This window comes from Ipomoea triloba, chromosome 9 (assembly GCF_003576645.1).
Source record: "Ipomoea triloba cultivar NCNSP0323 chromosome 9, ASM357664v1".
Lineage (NCBI taxonomy): Eukaryota > Viridiplantae > Streptophyta > Magnoliopsida > Solanales > Convolvulaceae > Ipomoea > Ipomoea triloba.
This window is the reverse complement of record NC_044924.1, coordinates 12964114-12980698: the sequence shown is the minus strand read 5'-3', so window position 1 is coordinate 12980698 and position 16585 is coordinate 12964114. Positions and strand designations below refer to the sequence as shown.

The following is a 16585-nucleotide window of genomic DNA, read 5'->3' as shown; positions in this document are numbered from 1 at the left end:
TATATATATATATATATATATATATATATATATATATATATATATATATATATATATATATATATATATTTTGGTGTGTCGGGAAAGAAAAATAAGGAAATTGGATATTTTTATAACATAACATTCTTCATTATTTTGACATATCATTAAAAAATTTCAATTTGAAAAATCTCTCAAGCTTTCCCTTTCTCTACACTACTCAATGTTTTTTTTTCTCTCTCTCCAGCTTTCAAACTAATTAATTCTATTAGAAAATTCTTGCAGTCTTTCCCTTTCTCTGAGTAAAATTCTTTCTCACCATATGTGTATGTGAGAGAGAATTAATTACCGATTTGGTCCCTCGACTATTGGGATTTCACCACTTTGATTTTCGACAATTTTTCTTGTCCAATTAAGTCCTCGACTTTGAAAAAATTAACCAATATGATCCTCTGTTTATTTTATCGTTTGATATCCGTTAAATCAGGACCAAATTGGTAATTTCATTATAGTCAAGGGACCATTTCAGTCAAAAATTAATTAACGAAATGGTCCCTTGACTATAGCAAAATTATCAATTTAGTCCCGATTTAGCGGTTGTTTAACACCAAAATAAACGGAGGATGAAATTGATTAATTTTTTCAAAGTCAAGGACTTCATTGGAAAAAAAAATTGTCGAGGACCAAAATGGTGAAATCCCAATAGTCGAGGGACCAAATCGGTAATTAACTCATATATATGTACTAATAATTAAATTAGTAGGACTTACATGAGCGTTACTCCTATTGCTTTCATGCAAAAATGAAAATAGAAAAGAAAAAAAAAACTATTATCTGAAGTAAACCAAAACCTAGACCAAAATCTATTGGTGGTGTATGAAGAAAGAAAAACATATAAATTGGATATTGTCCAACGTCTGCCACAAAAAATATATGGAGGTTAAACGCATTTCTTATTGTTTACCGATAATAATATTATCTAAATAACCAATTTTTTAAACTCAACAGTGACGATGTGGGATTTATATATATTCAAAGTAGGTAGATATTCTTAGCTTGTTAAGTTGGTGATATATAATTACAAAAGTCTACCACAGCAATGGACACCGATATTTTTCGCACTAAGTGAAACTCGAAAAGTTTTAAATTTGTATCGAGTAATGCAGAGACAATAGATTAATATTAATCTATTATGTATCTTTAGTTAATAAATTATGTACATGTAAATAAATTGAAGGTATATAATATGTTAATTATGTATATATAATTTATTACCTATAGGTATATAAATTTTTTTAATTGTAATAGTTAGATAAATTATTAACATGATGTACATAATATGTTTAACTGCTGATACGACATAATATGCTAATTGTAGTAGGTACATATTTCATTAATTAACTAAATGAGTAAATACTAGTGGAGGTCCTCCGACTTTGATGGCACCGTCACTTTTAGTCCTCAACTTTTAAATTAACCACTTTTAGTCCTCCGACTTTGATGGCATTGCCACTTTTAATCCTCAACTTTTAAATCAACAACTTTTAGTCCTTTTACTTTTTGTTTCTAGTCACCTATGGTGCTTCCTTTACAATTGGACATCTAATGTCATTTTTCAAGGGCAACTCAGTCATTTGGTCCAAAATTTAGTGTTTACAAAGGAGAGTGGAGAACAGGGTTTCTTCAATTATTTTGGAAAGATACCATCACTTTTTTAAAAAATGCTTACTAACAAAAATTTGGAACTGGAAACATCTCTAAAAGTGCTTTGAAAAAAAATTATTTTTCCGCTCATTTGAATAAAAAAATATTGAAATATTTATTATGAGTCGATTCATTTAAAAGTACGTTGAATTTCGACACCAATATATATTGCATTTTATCTTTATTTATTTTTAGATTTTCTACGTCATTACTCACATATTTCTTTCGACATTAGATTTTTTTTTTTGAATTCTGATAATAACTGATACAATTTGGTATGGTTATAAAAAAAATGTCAAAGATTTTGTACTACTTACCATAGGTTCCAGCTTGACGACTTTCTAGAATAAGAGAGTAAGGGATATTTTTGTCTATTTATATTTCGAAACCGTAGAATTTTTCGTGTATATATAGCTAGCCTGCTAGGCGCCGTTGTACTAGGCACCTTAAGCTAAAAACATAAACCACACACCTAAAGTTTTTAAATAGCGCACCTTCAATTGAAAATACATTATACACCCTAAGTACACAAACCACGCACCCTAAGTGCACAAGTCACGCACCTTAAGAACACAAATCACGCACCTAAAGTTATAAATGACGCACCTTAAGTTTAAACAACTCACGCACCTTAAGCATACATATCACGCACCTTAAAAAAGAAAACAGCGCACCTTAAAGAAAAAAATCACGCACCTTAAATATTACATTTTATCTTTATTTATTTTTTGATTTTTTATGTCATTACTCACATATTTCTTTAGACATTGGATTTTTTTTTTTTGAATTTTGATAATTACTTATACAATTTGTTCTAGTTATATAAAGAAAAAAAATGTCAAAGATTTTGTACTACTTACCATAGATCCCAGCTTGATGACTTTCTAGAACAAGGGATATTTTTGTCCATTTATATTTCGAAACCGTAGAATTTTCCATGTATATATACCTTGCTTGGCGCCGTTGTACGAGGCAATACACCGCATGGCGATTCCTTAGATGTATCATCAAATTCAATCCCCAACGGGTCATTTGCTGTCGAAAAACAAATGGCAATGATTCTGTACTGCTTTTGTTTTTTAACCTTTTTGTATCTAAAATTTGAAATATGTGTTTCTTATGTTGTGTTCTAACAGAGGAAGCTACCAGCAAAAAAGTACAAAGAAAGATGAGTTCTTTATACTGTAGTATAGGGTTAATCACATAATTTTGAAGAATAGATAATACATAGCATGAGTAGAGGATAAATACCTTTGTTGTTGGTTGTTCCTCTACGTTTATTGCCTATAACACATGATTCTGTTAATTTATTCATGTAATTGTGTGCTGGAATCTGCCAGATTACTTGTGTTGGTTATTTCTCTCTGTAAAATGGTTATACCTGGTATAGAAGAAGTTGATGGATGAAGTGTGTTTTAAAGGATGTGTTTGAATAAAATGATTACCTTACAGGGATTTTAAACATTGATAAGTTTAAATTTCATTGAATGTTGAGAATTTGAAAAGTTTTATGCTCTAAGTTTGTGTCACTGTAAATGATTAGCTGTTTGGGATTTTTATGACTAAGTTTGTATTACTATAAATGATTAACTGTTTGGGATTTTCAATCTTGATAAGTGTAAATTTCATTAAATGTTAAGAAGACAAACTATTTTATGCTCACAGTTTGTATTACTGTAAATGATTAACTGTTTGTGATTTTAAATAATGATAAGTCTAAATTTCTTTCAATGTTAAGAACACAAAATGTTTTATGCTGTAAGTTTGTATTACTGTAAAAAAAAATAAAGGAAAAAGAGCCATGTGTTAGGTGTGTTACTTTAATTGTGGTATTTTCTGTTAGCAGAAATATTCAAGAGAATGGAGATCACTGGAAGGACGCATCATGAAGAGTATAATTTTATAACTATATTCTTGGTAAGTTAGAACCAAAATTTACCTTGTACTTTTAATTATTTAAATGTAGTCTAAGTGTTTAAAATGATAGCTGCCATTAACAAATAAAAATGTACTTTTAATTATTTAAATGTAGTCTAAGTGTTTAAAATGATAGCTGTCATTAACAAATAAAAATTTCTTCTTATTTAAGTTGACAATAGAATGTACATCACATTATGATTTACAAAAAAAAAAAAAAAAACAAATACTATTATAACTACTGTTAGATACATGTTCTAGGTAAACAAAAAGAAATAGCTGCATGTTATATTGTCTGGAGCTTTGACTCTTCATAACTAAGCATCTGCATTCAAAAAAAAAAAAAAAAAAAAACAGAAGCAAGTAATGGGTGTATTAAGCAATTAATAGTTGGAAAAAACATTTACTTGAAAATGAGAGTTCAACTCTCCAAAAAATGCAGTATTACTGCATAAAGTCTCACAATGTCAGTGTTCAAAAACCATAAACACAATAACAAAAAACCCATCCACAGCATTTCTAATCAATTCTTTTCTTGCTTGATCACTACTGGCCTAGACTTCTTCAAATTCTGACTTGATGAGAATTGGTCAAGTAGGCATCTCTTAATAGCACCTGTGTCAACTTCATCTTGAGCTTTGTCCACACCTTTTAGCTTTAAGTTAGCTTTCACTGAAGGACTAATAGCCTCATCACCTGATTCGCTTTCCTGTGTATGAAAAAAAAACAGTACTTATAGGTCATCTGCTTAGTTAGTAAAAAACTGTTATGTAATTAATCTACTTAGATTTCTAGGGCATCTGCTTAGATAAAGTCAATTACATCAGATTCTAGGTCATCTGTGTCTTCTTCAACCATCCTAGATAATTCATCATGATCATCCACCATGGGTGGACAGTATTGAGCTTCCAATTCCTCATTATGAATAACACTTAACACTGTTATGGGCTTTGCTGGGTTCCTAATGTGTTCATTCTTGAGATTGATTCTAAACACCATAGATTTGTTCATCAGCTGTTCAAACTCAGCTGGAACCTGCATCTTAGCCTGTGAAACACAAATAGTTAGTACAATTTAAACAGTTAGTAGGAATTGATTTTTAGTGAGTTTAATAAAAAAAAATTACCATAGAATACTTGGTTTTCAAATCATAGGCAGTAATGCCCAGAAGGTCAAAACAGTCTTTGTCCCACAATACAAAAGGTGCATCACTTGTTTTGTCTAGAACCCTAACAATTACTTTGTATCTCACATTCCCTTCTGCCCAATTAGTCTTGCAGGTGTCACAAAAGTAGTAAGTCTCTGTAAGAATAAGGGATTTAAAGCACCCTGGTTTTCTGCATGAGTTATAGAACCATTTCTTTCCACTCTTAATTGATACAATGGTACCTGGGACATAATAATAGCCTTCCTGCAAAGTTGAAATACATAAAAATCAACTTAGGTGTAACAAAGTAGTTAATGAATTAGTTTGTACTTAATTTGTTGTGTACAAATCTGATTGTGCTTACCTCAGCCCTTTCATACAAATCTCGTATTGTGCTGACAACCATAGGATCGGAGATTGGGAATTATTAGCACTGTGACCATAAGACACCACTGAAATACTTCTGAGTGGGCTACAATTAGCCTTCAAACTGTTAAATGAAATCATTACATGTTATTTTATACATTTTAGATATAAGAAAGATAAAAACTGGTGTTAGGGGATTGAGATTACCTATTTCTGAAATCTGCTAACTCTTGGCAATCCAAATTGAATAAAACTTTTGTAGTAGTGTATGAGCTTGAAATCCTGACATCACCTAAAAAAAATACATAAATAATATGTATAAATCCAAGCAAGGAAATAATCTGATTGATATTTTGATTTATGATGGCAGTGAAGGGGAACTTACTGTCAACCACCTTGGCATGACAAAGTTGGAGCAAAACGATCAAATGGCCATCCACATGGTTATTGAAAAATGGCATAACAGCATGTACATGTTCATCCCATAATGTACATTTTATTCGATTTCCCCTAAGCAAACAGGAAAAGTGTAGTAAAACAGTGTAAAGGATGAAAAAAAAACATGAAATCATCTAAACTTTGTAAGTAATTCAGAAACTTACTTTGAGTCTTCAATCAAAAAATCAACCAACTGTGTGGGGAAACCAGCAATAACCTTATCCTTAGGAGAATAGAACTCAACTACTCTACCAATAACATCTAGAATGAAATGTAGATGTGTTGAGAAGTATGATGTATATGTAAAAAAAAAAAATGAAAATGCAAACAGCTTACCAATCAACTGTTTCTCTTCAACTTTTCCAGCCAATAAGTCCTCAATAGGTTTAATACGAAATAAAAGGCTTGGAAAACCTTTTCTCCTATGTCTCTCAATAGTTGTGTATTGATTAAACCTCATCATGTATTTATGCTGTGTAGTTTTATATTGGTAGTAGTAAGACACGGCCACAAAGTTTTTGACAGCATAAACTTTACCTTCTTTTAACAGATTTGAAAATTGGTCTATAAAATCAGCATGTATACTTGCATGAACATAGGTGCCCTACAGAAATACCAAAAAAAAAAAATCAAACAATAGAAACTATTAGAACTTTATACTAAATATTAGCAGTTTATTGTAACTATTAGCAATTTATTATAACATTTAGCAGTTTAACAGGAAGCAGGTATGGAGTAGAAATTACCTCAATGTCATGGAAAAGACATTCTTGACTCTTGATAGCAGATTTGTTCCTACCTTCAGTCACAGTGTAAGTACGAATCAATCTCAATCGAATTGCTTTTCTATAGGATTGAGGGGAAATGTCTTTTGCTAAGACATACAACATTGACATTTTGTTTTGCAAGGTAGGAAAAACGGGCAACAGAAGGAATACGTAGCAAAAAGAAGGAAGCAGTTCCATTTTATAGAAGATTTTGGGGCCTGAACAATTACCATAAGATGCAACCTATCAAGACACCGATAAACGAAACGACATGGTGATTAATACGCATGCCTGCATTTTGAAATTCGAAATCCTAATGATATGATTAGGGTTTATGTAATGTATGTGATGTATGTAATATCAATATGGTATTTATGTAGTTTGAGTCTGATGGATTGCCTTGATATATAAGAACTGTAATTTATTTATAACAACTTCCCATAAATTGGGAAGCCGAAAAGATGGTAGTAATTAAGTCAAACTTAAATACTAATTGATACTATTGATACTAATTGATACTAATTGATTAACGCCAAAACCGTACGTAAACATGAGCGGGAAAACTACACGAAATCGTAAACCAAAACCAAAACGGCGTAGTTTCAAATGGGCGGGAAAATGGAGCCATTTGATTGGGCGAAATCTTATGGCTTTATTTGTTAGAAGGATATATATACATACATACATACATACATATATATATAGATATATATACATACATACATACATACATACATACAGACATACATACATACATACATACACACACACACACACACACACACACACACACACACACACACACACACATATATATATATATATATATATTCTTTAGGGCTAATTCTTATCTTGCCACCAAGATGACGTTGGCGCCATTCATCAGAAAATATAATATCTTCGCAATAACCATTTTCATCGTAAGGGAACAACAAAGGGTACTGTAGCGATAGATATGCAGGGTTCAATTTGTTTATTCTCTTCAACTACCCAGTCCTGATCTCGATCAATATGTCTAGATCACACATTGATGGGTTCAAATCCCCGACAATAAGTGCAGCTACCTCATGAGTGGTAGGTAAATTGTAGGTCCTTCTATCTTTGTTCCGCCAGCCTATTAAATTTATCTTAACCTCAACAACTAGGTTAGATTGGATATCAATTATATTCTTGCCATTCTGAAACAGTTGACCAAGACATTATTTTGGTCTAGCATGTTCTTTAATTCGACAACAATTTCTTCATTGATATCGCCTGAGTTATTGTCTCCTCTATATAGAAAAAATAGGAATAGATAAATAATAGTTGAATATCTAGGTGGAATGCGAACAAAAGAGAGTACATGTTTGTTATTTTACCTGATAGAATTGATGTGGGTGTTAATCTCATTATCTGTGTAGTAAATATATAGTTGTGCAAATTTTGGTATCAACCCTTCTGTTGGAGCCAAACTTCCAATCCGGTGATAATTTTGACCACTAATCCTAAACACAAGAGGAGCGTTACTGGTGTTGAGTGACCTATCGACTCCACCGCCCAGAGACATGAAGCAGAACATGTTGTTTATGCCTACTCTATTCAGTATCGTCAAAGTATAGGCTCTGGAGCACATGAGGAGGATCCTTCATGCGAGGTAATTGGATTTTGCCCTCATAGCAACACTTTGTGTATTTTGGCAATGCGCGTGTTACATTTTGATTTGAGCGCTCTTGCTGCCAAAATAAAGTCCCACAATAATTACACGAATAAGCAACATCGCCAAGGTCAAAATAACAATCTGGTAACGTAAACAGCTTACAATAATTAACACACATTATTTACATTGTGACAAAAATGAACCGACCGAACTTTTGTATTTAAATGAAAGAAAACTCATCATATTCATTATTTTGAGCATTGACCTACTTGAAATCCATGTTTAAATTACTCCCATTTGTTCTTGGCGATGACCTATTGAAATTTCTTACAATTGACCACAAAACACGATTACACTGACGATACGATTCGCTTTTCACTTTAATAAAATATAATGAAATATTAAAATTGTTTTTTTTAATGAAAAAAGTTGTAAACACATAGTGAGAATAACAAAAGGCAAAATTCATGAACATTGAAGTATAAATTACCATTTGTAACATCAGCTAATGGTTGGCGTGATGAAGATGTCGAACTTGACATATTTGGCAATATTCAATGAACGTCCATTGAATGATGAAAACATGTTACGCATATCAACTGCAATTTGTTTTATTCAAACATATATAACATCACATTGATTGTATAGAATTTGTTTTTATTCAAGCATATATAACAACACATTTATCATATAGAAAAAATGAAGAAATAGGTAGTGAACTAATAGAGAGAATTTATACCATCTGTGACGACAGTCGAAGGTGTGAATAGCCCAATTGTGCTGTTTAATTCATATAAACTTGGGATGCTAGCAATTGCAATTTTTTGCAAAACAAATAATTGCATCAAACAAAGATATCATAATATTAATACGTAAAAATAAAATAATTACTGAATATATAAAATAAGATTAAAATATTACTTTAATCGAGATGAGAAATAGGATAATTTGAATATAATATATACCATTTGTGATTGCACTTAATGATGTTCCTCTAGTGTCCACATTATTCTCTTTGAATAGACTTTGAGGAACATTAAGTGCAACAATTTAACCGAACAAATAAATCAAAATTTGCATATAATTTAACCTATTATGGTATATTATATTTTGGAATAGTAGTACCTTTGCTCGGTATATTAATAGGTGTAATTGATCACGATTATGTCGACTTCTCATGTAATTTTAATTTAGAATTGTAGTACGAATACGAATTGTATTATCATATTTTACAATATGACGTTGCAGGGAAGTATATGTACTGTATTATTACGATTAGTAATTTTAATCTATAATTGGATTACGAATAAGAAAGTAGGAAAGAATATATTGTATTAGGCATTGTATTACCATATTTTAGTGGACATTGTAGTACGAATAGGAATTGTATTAGCATATTTTACAATATTACGCAAACGTTAATAGTATATGAGTGTTTTGAGCGGAAAATTAAAATGATACTAAGAATTTTGTTTTAATTAATAATATTGATTAATACCCATTATTTCGTTAACCAAAAAAAATACCCATTATTTCATTTTCAGGAGTGAGAGAATGGTAGAGTAATAGCTTGTGCTCACACCAGCAATTTAATTAAAGTCAATTGTTTGACTCAAAATATTAATATTGTTTGAATTCTTAAATGATTAAGATTTTTTAAGATAAACTAAAAGTGTACATGCAGGGATATACTTTTTTAAGATAATAACAAACATTATTTTAAAAATTAATCACCTTATGCTCTAGTGGCAGGAGGTAATTCTCAAAAGTGGGAGGTCATGAGTTCAAGCGTCAGTATTATTATGAATAAATAATGCATTGCACATGACCTGACCTGATGCACATATAAATGCACAAACCAAACATAAATCTGACTTAAAATGATATGCGAATTACAAAAAAAGTGGTAATATTACAAACCAAACATACCAAGGACGATGCAAAAAAGTAGTAATATTACACACCAAACATGTAAACCAGAACATGAAACGGCCGCCTCAAACTACTATAGGTTGGTAGCCATTGTTCCAATTTGCAGTTCCACACGGTGCTAATAAAGCCCAAAGGCCATTTGTTGAGATCATGGCATCACCTGCCAAAATCAATCCAAATGTTGTTTATCTCTTCATAAACAACAAATATATATATATATATATATATATATAGGGAAAATGATACTTTTTTCCCTTATGTGTTATGTGCATATAGCACTTTTTCTCCCTGTGTTATTAAAGTGGTTATTTTTCCCCCTGAAATGTTAAATTGGTAGTTTTACCCTTAAAAATAATTATTTCATTTATTTTTCTTCTCCAACCCGATTCGTTTCGAACCTATGATCTACAACTTCACCTAACCTTTTATTATTAAGATTAAGAACTATGATCTACAACACATGCGTAAAGTCTACACAAATTATATTTTCATATTAACGTCGTAGATATGTAGCTTGTTGAAGTTGTAAAATATTGTTACCTAGTGTTAGCATGCATGATAGAATTGGGTTTCTTCAAAGGTTCAGCAGCAACAGCAAGATAAAAAAACCCCATGACTCCGGTGTGGCTCTGACTATTGCTATAATTAGACACAATGGTTATCATCTCTCCCTCAACAATCTTGACAAAACCAGGCCGAGGATAACAAGTTGTCATTTCTACAATGTATCCCGTTTCGTTTCCAGCCTCCTGTCCCTTTCCGTAAATCGGAAGGGATGAGCATATTGTCCGTCCATCCTAAAATGAATAAAACATTAGGTGTTAAAAGAATAGATTTCACGCTACACAAACCCAAACCTAAACAATAAAAAATACCTGTCCATAAAGAGTTGAACCAATCCCTCCTGCGTGCTGGTGGGCAACAGCATAGATGACATCCCCTCCACTTGGCAAAATTACACTGGCACTTTGGGTATGAACACATTTATCATTTGCCACAGCAGCGGAACATGACTCCACATAATATTCAATCTGGATCATATATGGTACGGTAGACCAACTGTATTATTTTTTAGGAAAAAGGGAAGGTTGAAGGAAGTATAATATATATAACCATGGTTGCAGTAGGCATTAGGCATTAGTCGGGCTATAAACTAACCTCTAGCACCTAGACAACAACCTATAAAAGAAAAAAAATAGTGCGACATGTGTATGGGTGTATGTTATACATTATATTATATTATATTATATTATATTATATTTTTTATATATATATATATATATATATATATATATATATATATATTATCTCTTATTTCTCTTATTTATATAAATAAATAAATTTAAATATATAAATATAATAAAAAGAAAATAATAAGGCCTACTCGCCCGAATTCGGCTTAGTCGACCGCAACTCGGCCCAGTTGGCTAAATTAGGCGCTAGGCTAGGCGGCCGCCTAAGGAGCAATTCGCCTCGGTGTAGGAGCGCCTAGCACCTAGGCACCGCCTAAGCGGTCGATTTTTGCAACAATGTATATAACATAACATAATAACATAAAAGATAGGTAGGTAGGTAATGCTGAGTTAATATAATCACCTGGCACAGGTGCAATTCCATTAACCCTTTGGAATCCTCAGACATTTTCCAAGGATCAGTAGAGTCAAGTATATAAATTTTGACAGGCACAATGGAGGAATCCCACTCAACATATTTCACAGTGTACTTTAGGTAGAGACTTCTTTTGGTACCATTATTATATCCTTCTTTTAACTTGCATCTCATCTTGTCCAAGCAACAAAGCACGCCTCCAATATAGCCTCGTTCTTTATATAACTTTTGCTCATCCATTGTGACATTATAAAGGTCACACCTACACTCAATACATCCCATCCTATCTTCAACGCCCCGCGTATCAATTATATGCACGGTAAGTGTCCATCCCTCCTCGTAACCTTCGGGGACATCTGTCGGGTTCCCAACTTCTATTCCATATGGATTTGGAATGTGACTGTCTGTTTTTCTCGACTCTGCTCCGAGCCCGAAATATTGTGGAAGAGTTTCACAAACTCCGGAGTTCCCCACGACCATATAATCCGATTGGTTAGACCCCAAACTTGATGTTTCGACACCTTGACGCAAATAGGACCTTACAACGGTCCAATGGTGGAGATATGCCTCGTGTAGAGGGACTGAGTTCCCTGCTTCATCAACCACTTCTGCGTCAAATCCTTTGATAGCAATATGGCCTTTTGGGAAGGGGATTTTGTAATAGTATTCGATTGATGCCATTCCAGGTTCTACTTCAACCTTGGGTGATAGGAAGGTAGATGTTTTCACCCCATTCTTATTTCTTAAAGTGGTAGCTTGTGAAGTTGGAGATGATGATGTTGCCAATACTAGTAAGATTGCCAGTGAAAGCAGCCAACATTCTGAATTGCGTGACATATCTCACTGCCGGCCTGTATCCAATCAACCTGTTTTTTTTTAGTACTACTGACTTGTTACAATGCAAGTATCCAATCAACTTAAATTAGCAATAGTTAGCAAATGAAACATGGAGTGGTAACAACGAACCAAGCCCACAACATTAGACATCTATTAGTACTTAATTGGCAAATTATACAATTCACTCACCATGATTCATATTGCAATGTGGATCACAAATAAATGTTCATTTTAATGTACTGATGAATTATTTTTGTATATAAAAAAAACATTCAGAACACAAAAAATAAATATTCATAAAATAAACATTTGATGTACTAAAAACAAACTTTTAGTATACTAATAATGAAACTTATATCAATAGCGCACCTTGTAAGGTGGACCATGGTTGATAGTGGCAAATTATATCATGAACCATGATCCACCTTACATTGGTCCAAAATGATATTTAAATTATGTATCTGCAGTTATCAAGTTATGCACCTTCAATTAACAAATTATGTACCTATACATAATTTGAAGGTACATAATGTGTTAACTATAGATACATAATTTATTAATTACAAGTACATAATATGTTAACTCGAGAAATACAATAATTTATTTGTAGTAGCTTTAATAAGTACATAATTTATCACTACATATATAAAAGGAAAAATTGCATCTTTGGTCCCTAAGCTTTAACCAAGTTCTGACTCAGTCCCTGAGTTATGGCCATATCCGAGTTTAGTCCCTCAGTTATGCATTAGTTTAGTCAATTATGGTTTTTAGAAGTTACAAAGTTACACTATCCTAACAATTTAAGTTTGTTATACGAGAGTCAGGTTCCTAACAAGTCATACTAAAGTTATTAAAATGCTTTTAAAATTGAAGAATATTGAAAATAAGAAGCTAAGAAGTGAAAAATAATGTTGTAAAAGTGGTTTTGATATAAGAAGGAGAATAAAACGTAAATTTCCTATTTTACCCCTCAAATTTTAACTATTTTTAATTTTTCCGTTAGTTTTAACGGTCAGGGACCAAATGCACCACTTCGTTCATAACTGAGGGACTAAACTTGGATACGGCCGTAACTCAATAACTGAGTCCGAACTTGGTTAAAGCTCAGGATCAAATATGTCATTTTCCCTATATAAAATATGTTAACTATATATACATAAATGAACATAATATATAATAACTACTTAATTTATTAACTAAAGGTATATAATATATTAACTGCAATTACATAATTTGAATGTCATTTTGGATAAAATCCATAATACAAAATAGACCATGATCCATGGTATAATAATTGAATCATGTTACAACTTGTAATTTTGTAAATGAGGCTAGCCTTATCCCATCAAGAATCAATTGTTAAACCATGGATTAGGGTCCATATTGCAATGTGGACCTTGGTTCAAAAATTATGTGTCTGTAGTTGATATATTCCGTACCTGCAATTAACAGTTTATGTGCCTATAAATAAATTGAAGGCAGATAACATGTTAACTGCAAGTATATAATATATCAATTACAGACACATAATATGTTAACTGTCACAGATAATATGAACATAACTATAGACCCTAGTCCATGGTAGAATTTGTCTTGCTTGGAGGAGTTATCTCCTTTAAAAAAGGGGAAAAGGGTCAAATAGGCCTCCGAACATTTCGTAAGAAATCAATTAAGCCAATGAACTTTTAAAACGTGCAATTAAACCCTCAAACATATATATCAAATTGAAGCAATTAAGCCCGCATCACTTTCCGGCGACTGGTCGCCTTCTCCGTGAAGAAGGTAACCAAATCTGGTCGCCTTCTTGGGAGAAGGCGACCCGAACACTGATCGCCTTCTTCACGGAGAAGGCAACCAGATTTTGGTCGCCTTCTCCGTGAAGAATGCGACCAGTCGCCGTAGATGGCGACCGGCGACGATTCGGGCGTCGTCGGTCGCCGGAAAATGACGCTGGTGGCCGAAAAATTCCAATGACCGGTAATAACAGGTCAATTACTGGTTTGTGGCCTTAATTGCCTCAATTTGATATATTTAAGGGTTTAATTGTACACTTTAAAAGTTCATGGGCCTAATTGACTTCTTATAAAATATTCGAGGGTCTATTTAACCATTTTCCCTTTAAAAAATGAGTCTTACTTCTACATCATCAAATTCACAACTCCCTTACTATTTTCACGACATCCCTAAAATTCCAACCCACTTTAAAAAATTAGTCTTAACTTTATATCACATTAAAATTTGTTCATTTTTTAATAATAATAATAATAATAATAAAAGTACAAAAACTGCCATTTAACAATTTTTATTCGTACATCGTACTGGAAGCTTGCAATAAACGTGACTAAAAAAAAGTACCTTTTCCACTACAGCTGAAAAGTGATAAACTTTCAGGTTGTGATTAGCCTGAGGTTTTTTTTTTTTTTTTTTTTTTTTTTTTTTTNTTTTTTTTTGGCGAATTCAAACCTATTCCTAGCCCAAATTACCTGTATGAATATATATTCTTTTTTACCTAAAGGCATGGGAATAAAGAATATTATTAACAGCCTAGCTACCTACCTAGACCTACCAATTAGGTTATCCCCACTTTCAAAAGTATTTCTCACATTGAATTTAAAATTACTTCATTATTTTCTTTACATTTCTATAATATTCTCTCACTCTAAAAAATATCCCACATTCCCATCACAATTATAAATTCATATATTTTCTAATAAATAAATACATATAATAATAATAAAATATTTATAAACAAAAACAGCGTTGGTGCCAAATGGCAACTTTTGGCAGTAAAAATAGTGCGTTAAACACCTTGGCAATAAAAATATTACTCTGTATATATTTTTTTTATTGTCACCTCACCTAACAAATGATAAAATTAGCTGTTAGCCTTAAGCTTCCATGTAGCTAATAAAGTAATAATCCTATATGAGAGATCAGAAGAAGCTAAGTAATAATAGTATATTGGTTTGTCATGATACTTGTATGAAACAGTTTGCATCCAGAAGCTAATAACTGCTAATTTAAGAACTGGGAGGCAAAAATGATTGAAGTTGAGTACAAGGGATAAAGAAATCATAGAGCTAGTGATGGTATACAAGAACGGGAACAGAGCATAGCAGTACCTGATAGTTGCTGGATGGGTGAAGAAAACCCCAGAAATAACTGAAGAAACAAAAACAAAGATCGACGAAACCCAGAAATGAAAACGTGAAAGCAATTGAAGTTTAGGATAGCAATATAATGTGGCCGAATTCCGAACACGACGTACAAGCGATGATCAACACGCTGCTGAGAGCACGTGCCAAATTCACTAAATGGTGAACGCGTGGACCCTATACTATTGGATGTCTCCATCACTCCATAACTTTGTGCCTAAGGTTTTTTTATTTTTTTAAAAATTTTTTTATACTCATTTTAAATCTCAAAATCTCTATCAAAGAAGTCACCGGATGTAAATACTAACAGAAAACTGTTTTCTGTGTTTTCTGTTTTCTAATTTTTCAGTTTTCATTCTCTGTTTTCCTTTTTCTGTTTTCTATTTAGAAAACTTGTTTACTAACACTTATTTTTTCAAATTTATTTTTTTAATTAACATTATAAAATTAACAATAAGTTTAATTTCGAGTGATTTTTAGACCTTATATTTAAGATATTTTAAAATATATTTGGTTTAAATAAAATAAATACAATTTTTACTTTTAAGTCCAATATATTTAAAAATTTTACATTTGATATCCGAACCAAATTTATATCTGTATATAACATAAATAAAGATATATCTGAACCAATAACCTATTAAGTTCACATAAAATTTAGTTTAGATAATATTAATATTTTTTGAGCTAATATTTAAAATATGTTTGGATCGGATATATTCATTTGAATTACTTGTATATAATATATCATTTTTATTTTGATATTTAATATTGTAATATATGTGATATTTCAATATCTAGACCAAACTTGTATCCCATATAACATAATTAAAAATATCTGAACCAATAATCAATTGAGTTCAATCAAAATATAAAATGTGGTATATATTTCAATTTTTAATTTTGATAATGTGAATGATGTATACTTTTAAGAATAAGCAAATAAGTTATGTTTAAATAAGTAATGCAAGTAAAAAAGATAGAAGATGATGATAAGTAAAAGAAGATGATAATGAATGTAATCATAGTAATGAATAAATATGTAAGTAAATAATGGTGAGAATGTTGTTATAGTGACATATAATCTAATAGATGATTC

General features: G+C 31.6%; 2 protein-coding genes across 3 annotated transcripts in view; both read right to left on the bottom strand.

The window, feature by feature from the left end:
- LOC116029571 overlaps nt 1-6447 on the bottom strand; it is a 12895-nt gene extending 6448 nt beyond the window's left edge. The window contains exons 1-10 of the mRNA XM_031271622.1: nt 6298-6447; nt 5888-6155; nt 5716-5812; nt 5499-5623; nt 5321-5405; nt 5112-5237; nt 4990-5011; nt 4727-4873; nt 4423-4647; nt 4216-4309 (exon numbers count right to left, since the gene is read on the bottom strand). Coding sequence (XP_031127482.1) covers nt 4216-4309; nt 4423-4647; nt 4727-4873; nt 4990-5011; nt 5112-5237; nt 5321-5405; nt 5499-5623; nt 5716-5812; nt 5888-6155; nt 6298-6447 — 1339 coding nt within the window. The remainder of the gene's footprint in view (nt 1-4215; nt 4310-4422; nt 4648-4726; nt 4874-4989; nt 5012-5111; nt 5238-5320; nt 5406-5498; nt 5624-5715; nt 5813-5887; nt 6156-6297) is intronic.
- Nucleotides 6448-9733: 3286 nt separating this feature from the next.
- Nucleotides 9734-15611, bottom strand: LOC116028667. 2 transcript variants are annotated; one of them, XM_031270447.1, is made up of 5 exons: nt 15454-15611; nt 11483-12345; nt 10762-10917; nt 10427-10683; nt 9734-10046 (listed from the first exon to the last, which is right to left on the bottom strand). In XM_031270447.1, the coding sequence occupies exons 2-5, from the start codon at nt 12329-12331 to the stop codon at nt 10043-10045; spliced, it is 1266 nt and encodes a 421-aa protein (XP_031126307.1). In that variant the 5' UTR covers nt 12332-12345; nt 15454-15611; the 3' UTR covers nt 9734-10042. The 2 variants fall into 2 exon arrangements, with proteins under 2 accessions (XP_031126307.1, XP_031126308.1); XM_031270448.1 differs by having other exon boundaries at nt 11483-12360; nt 15454-15609.
- Nucleotides 15612-16585: the final 974 nt, after the last annotated feature.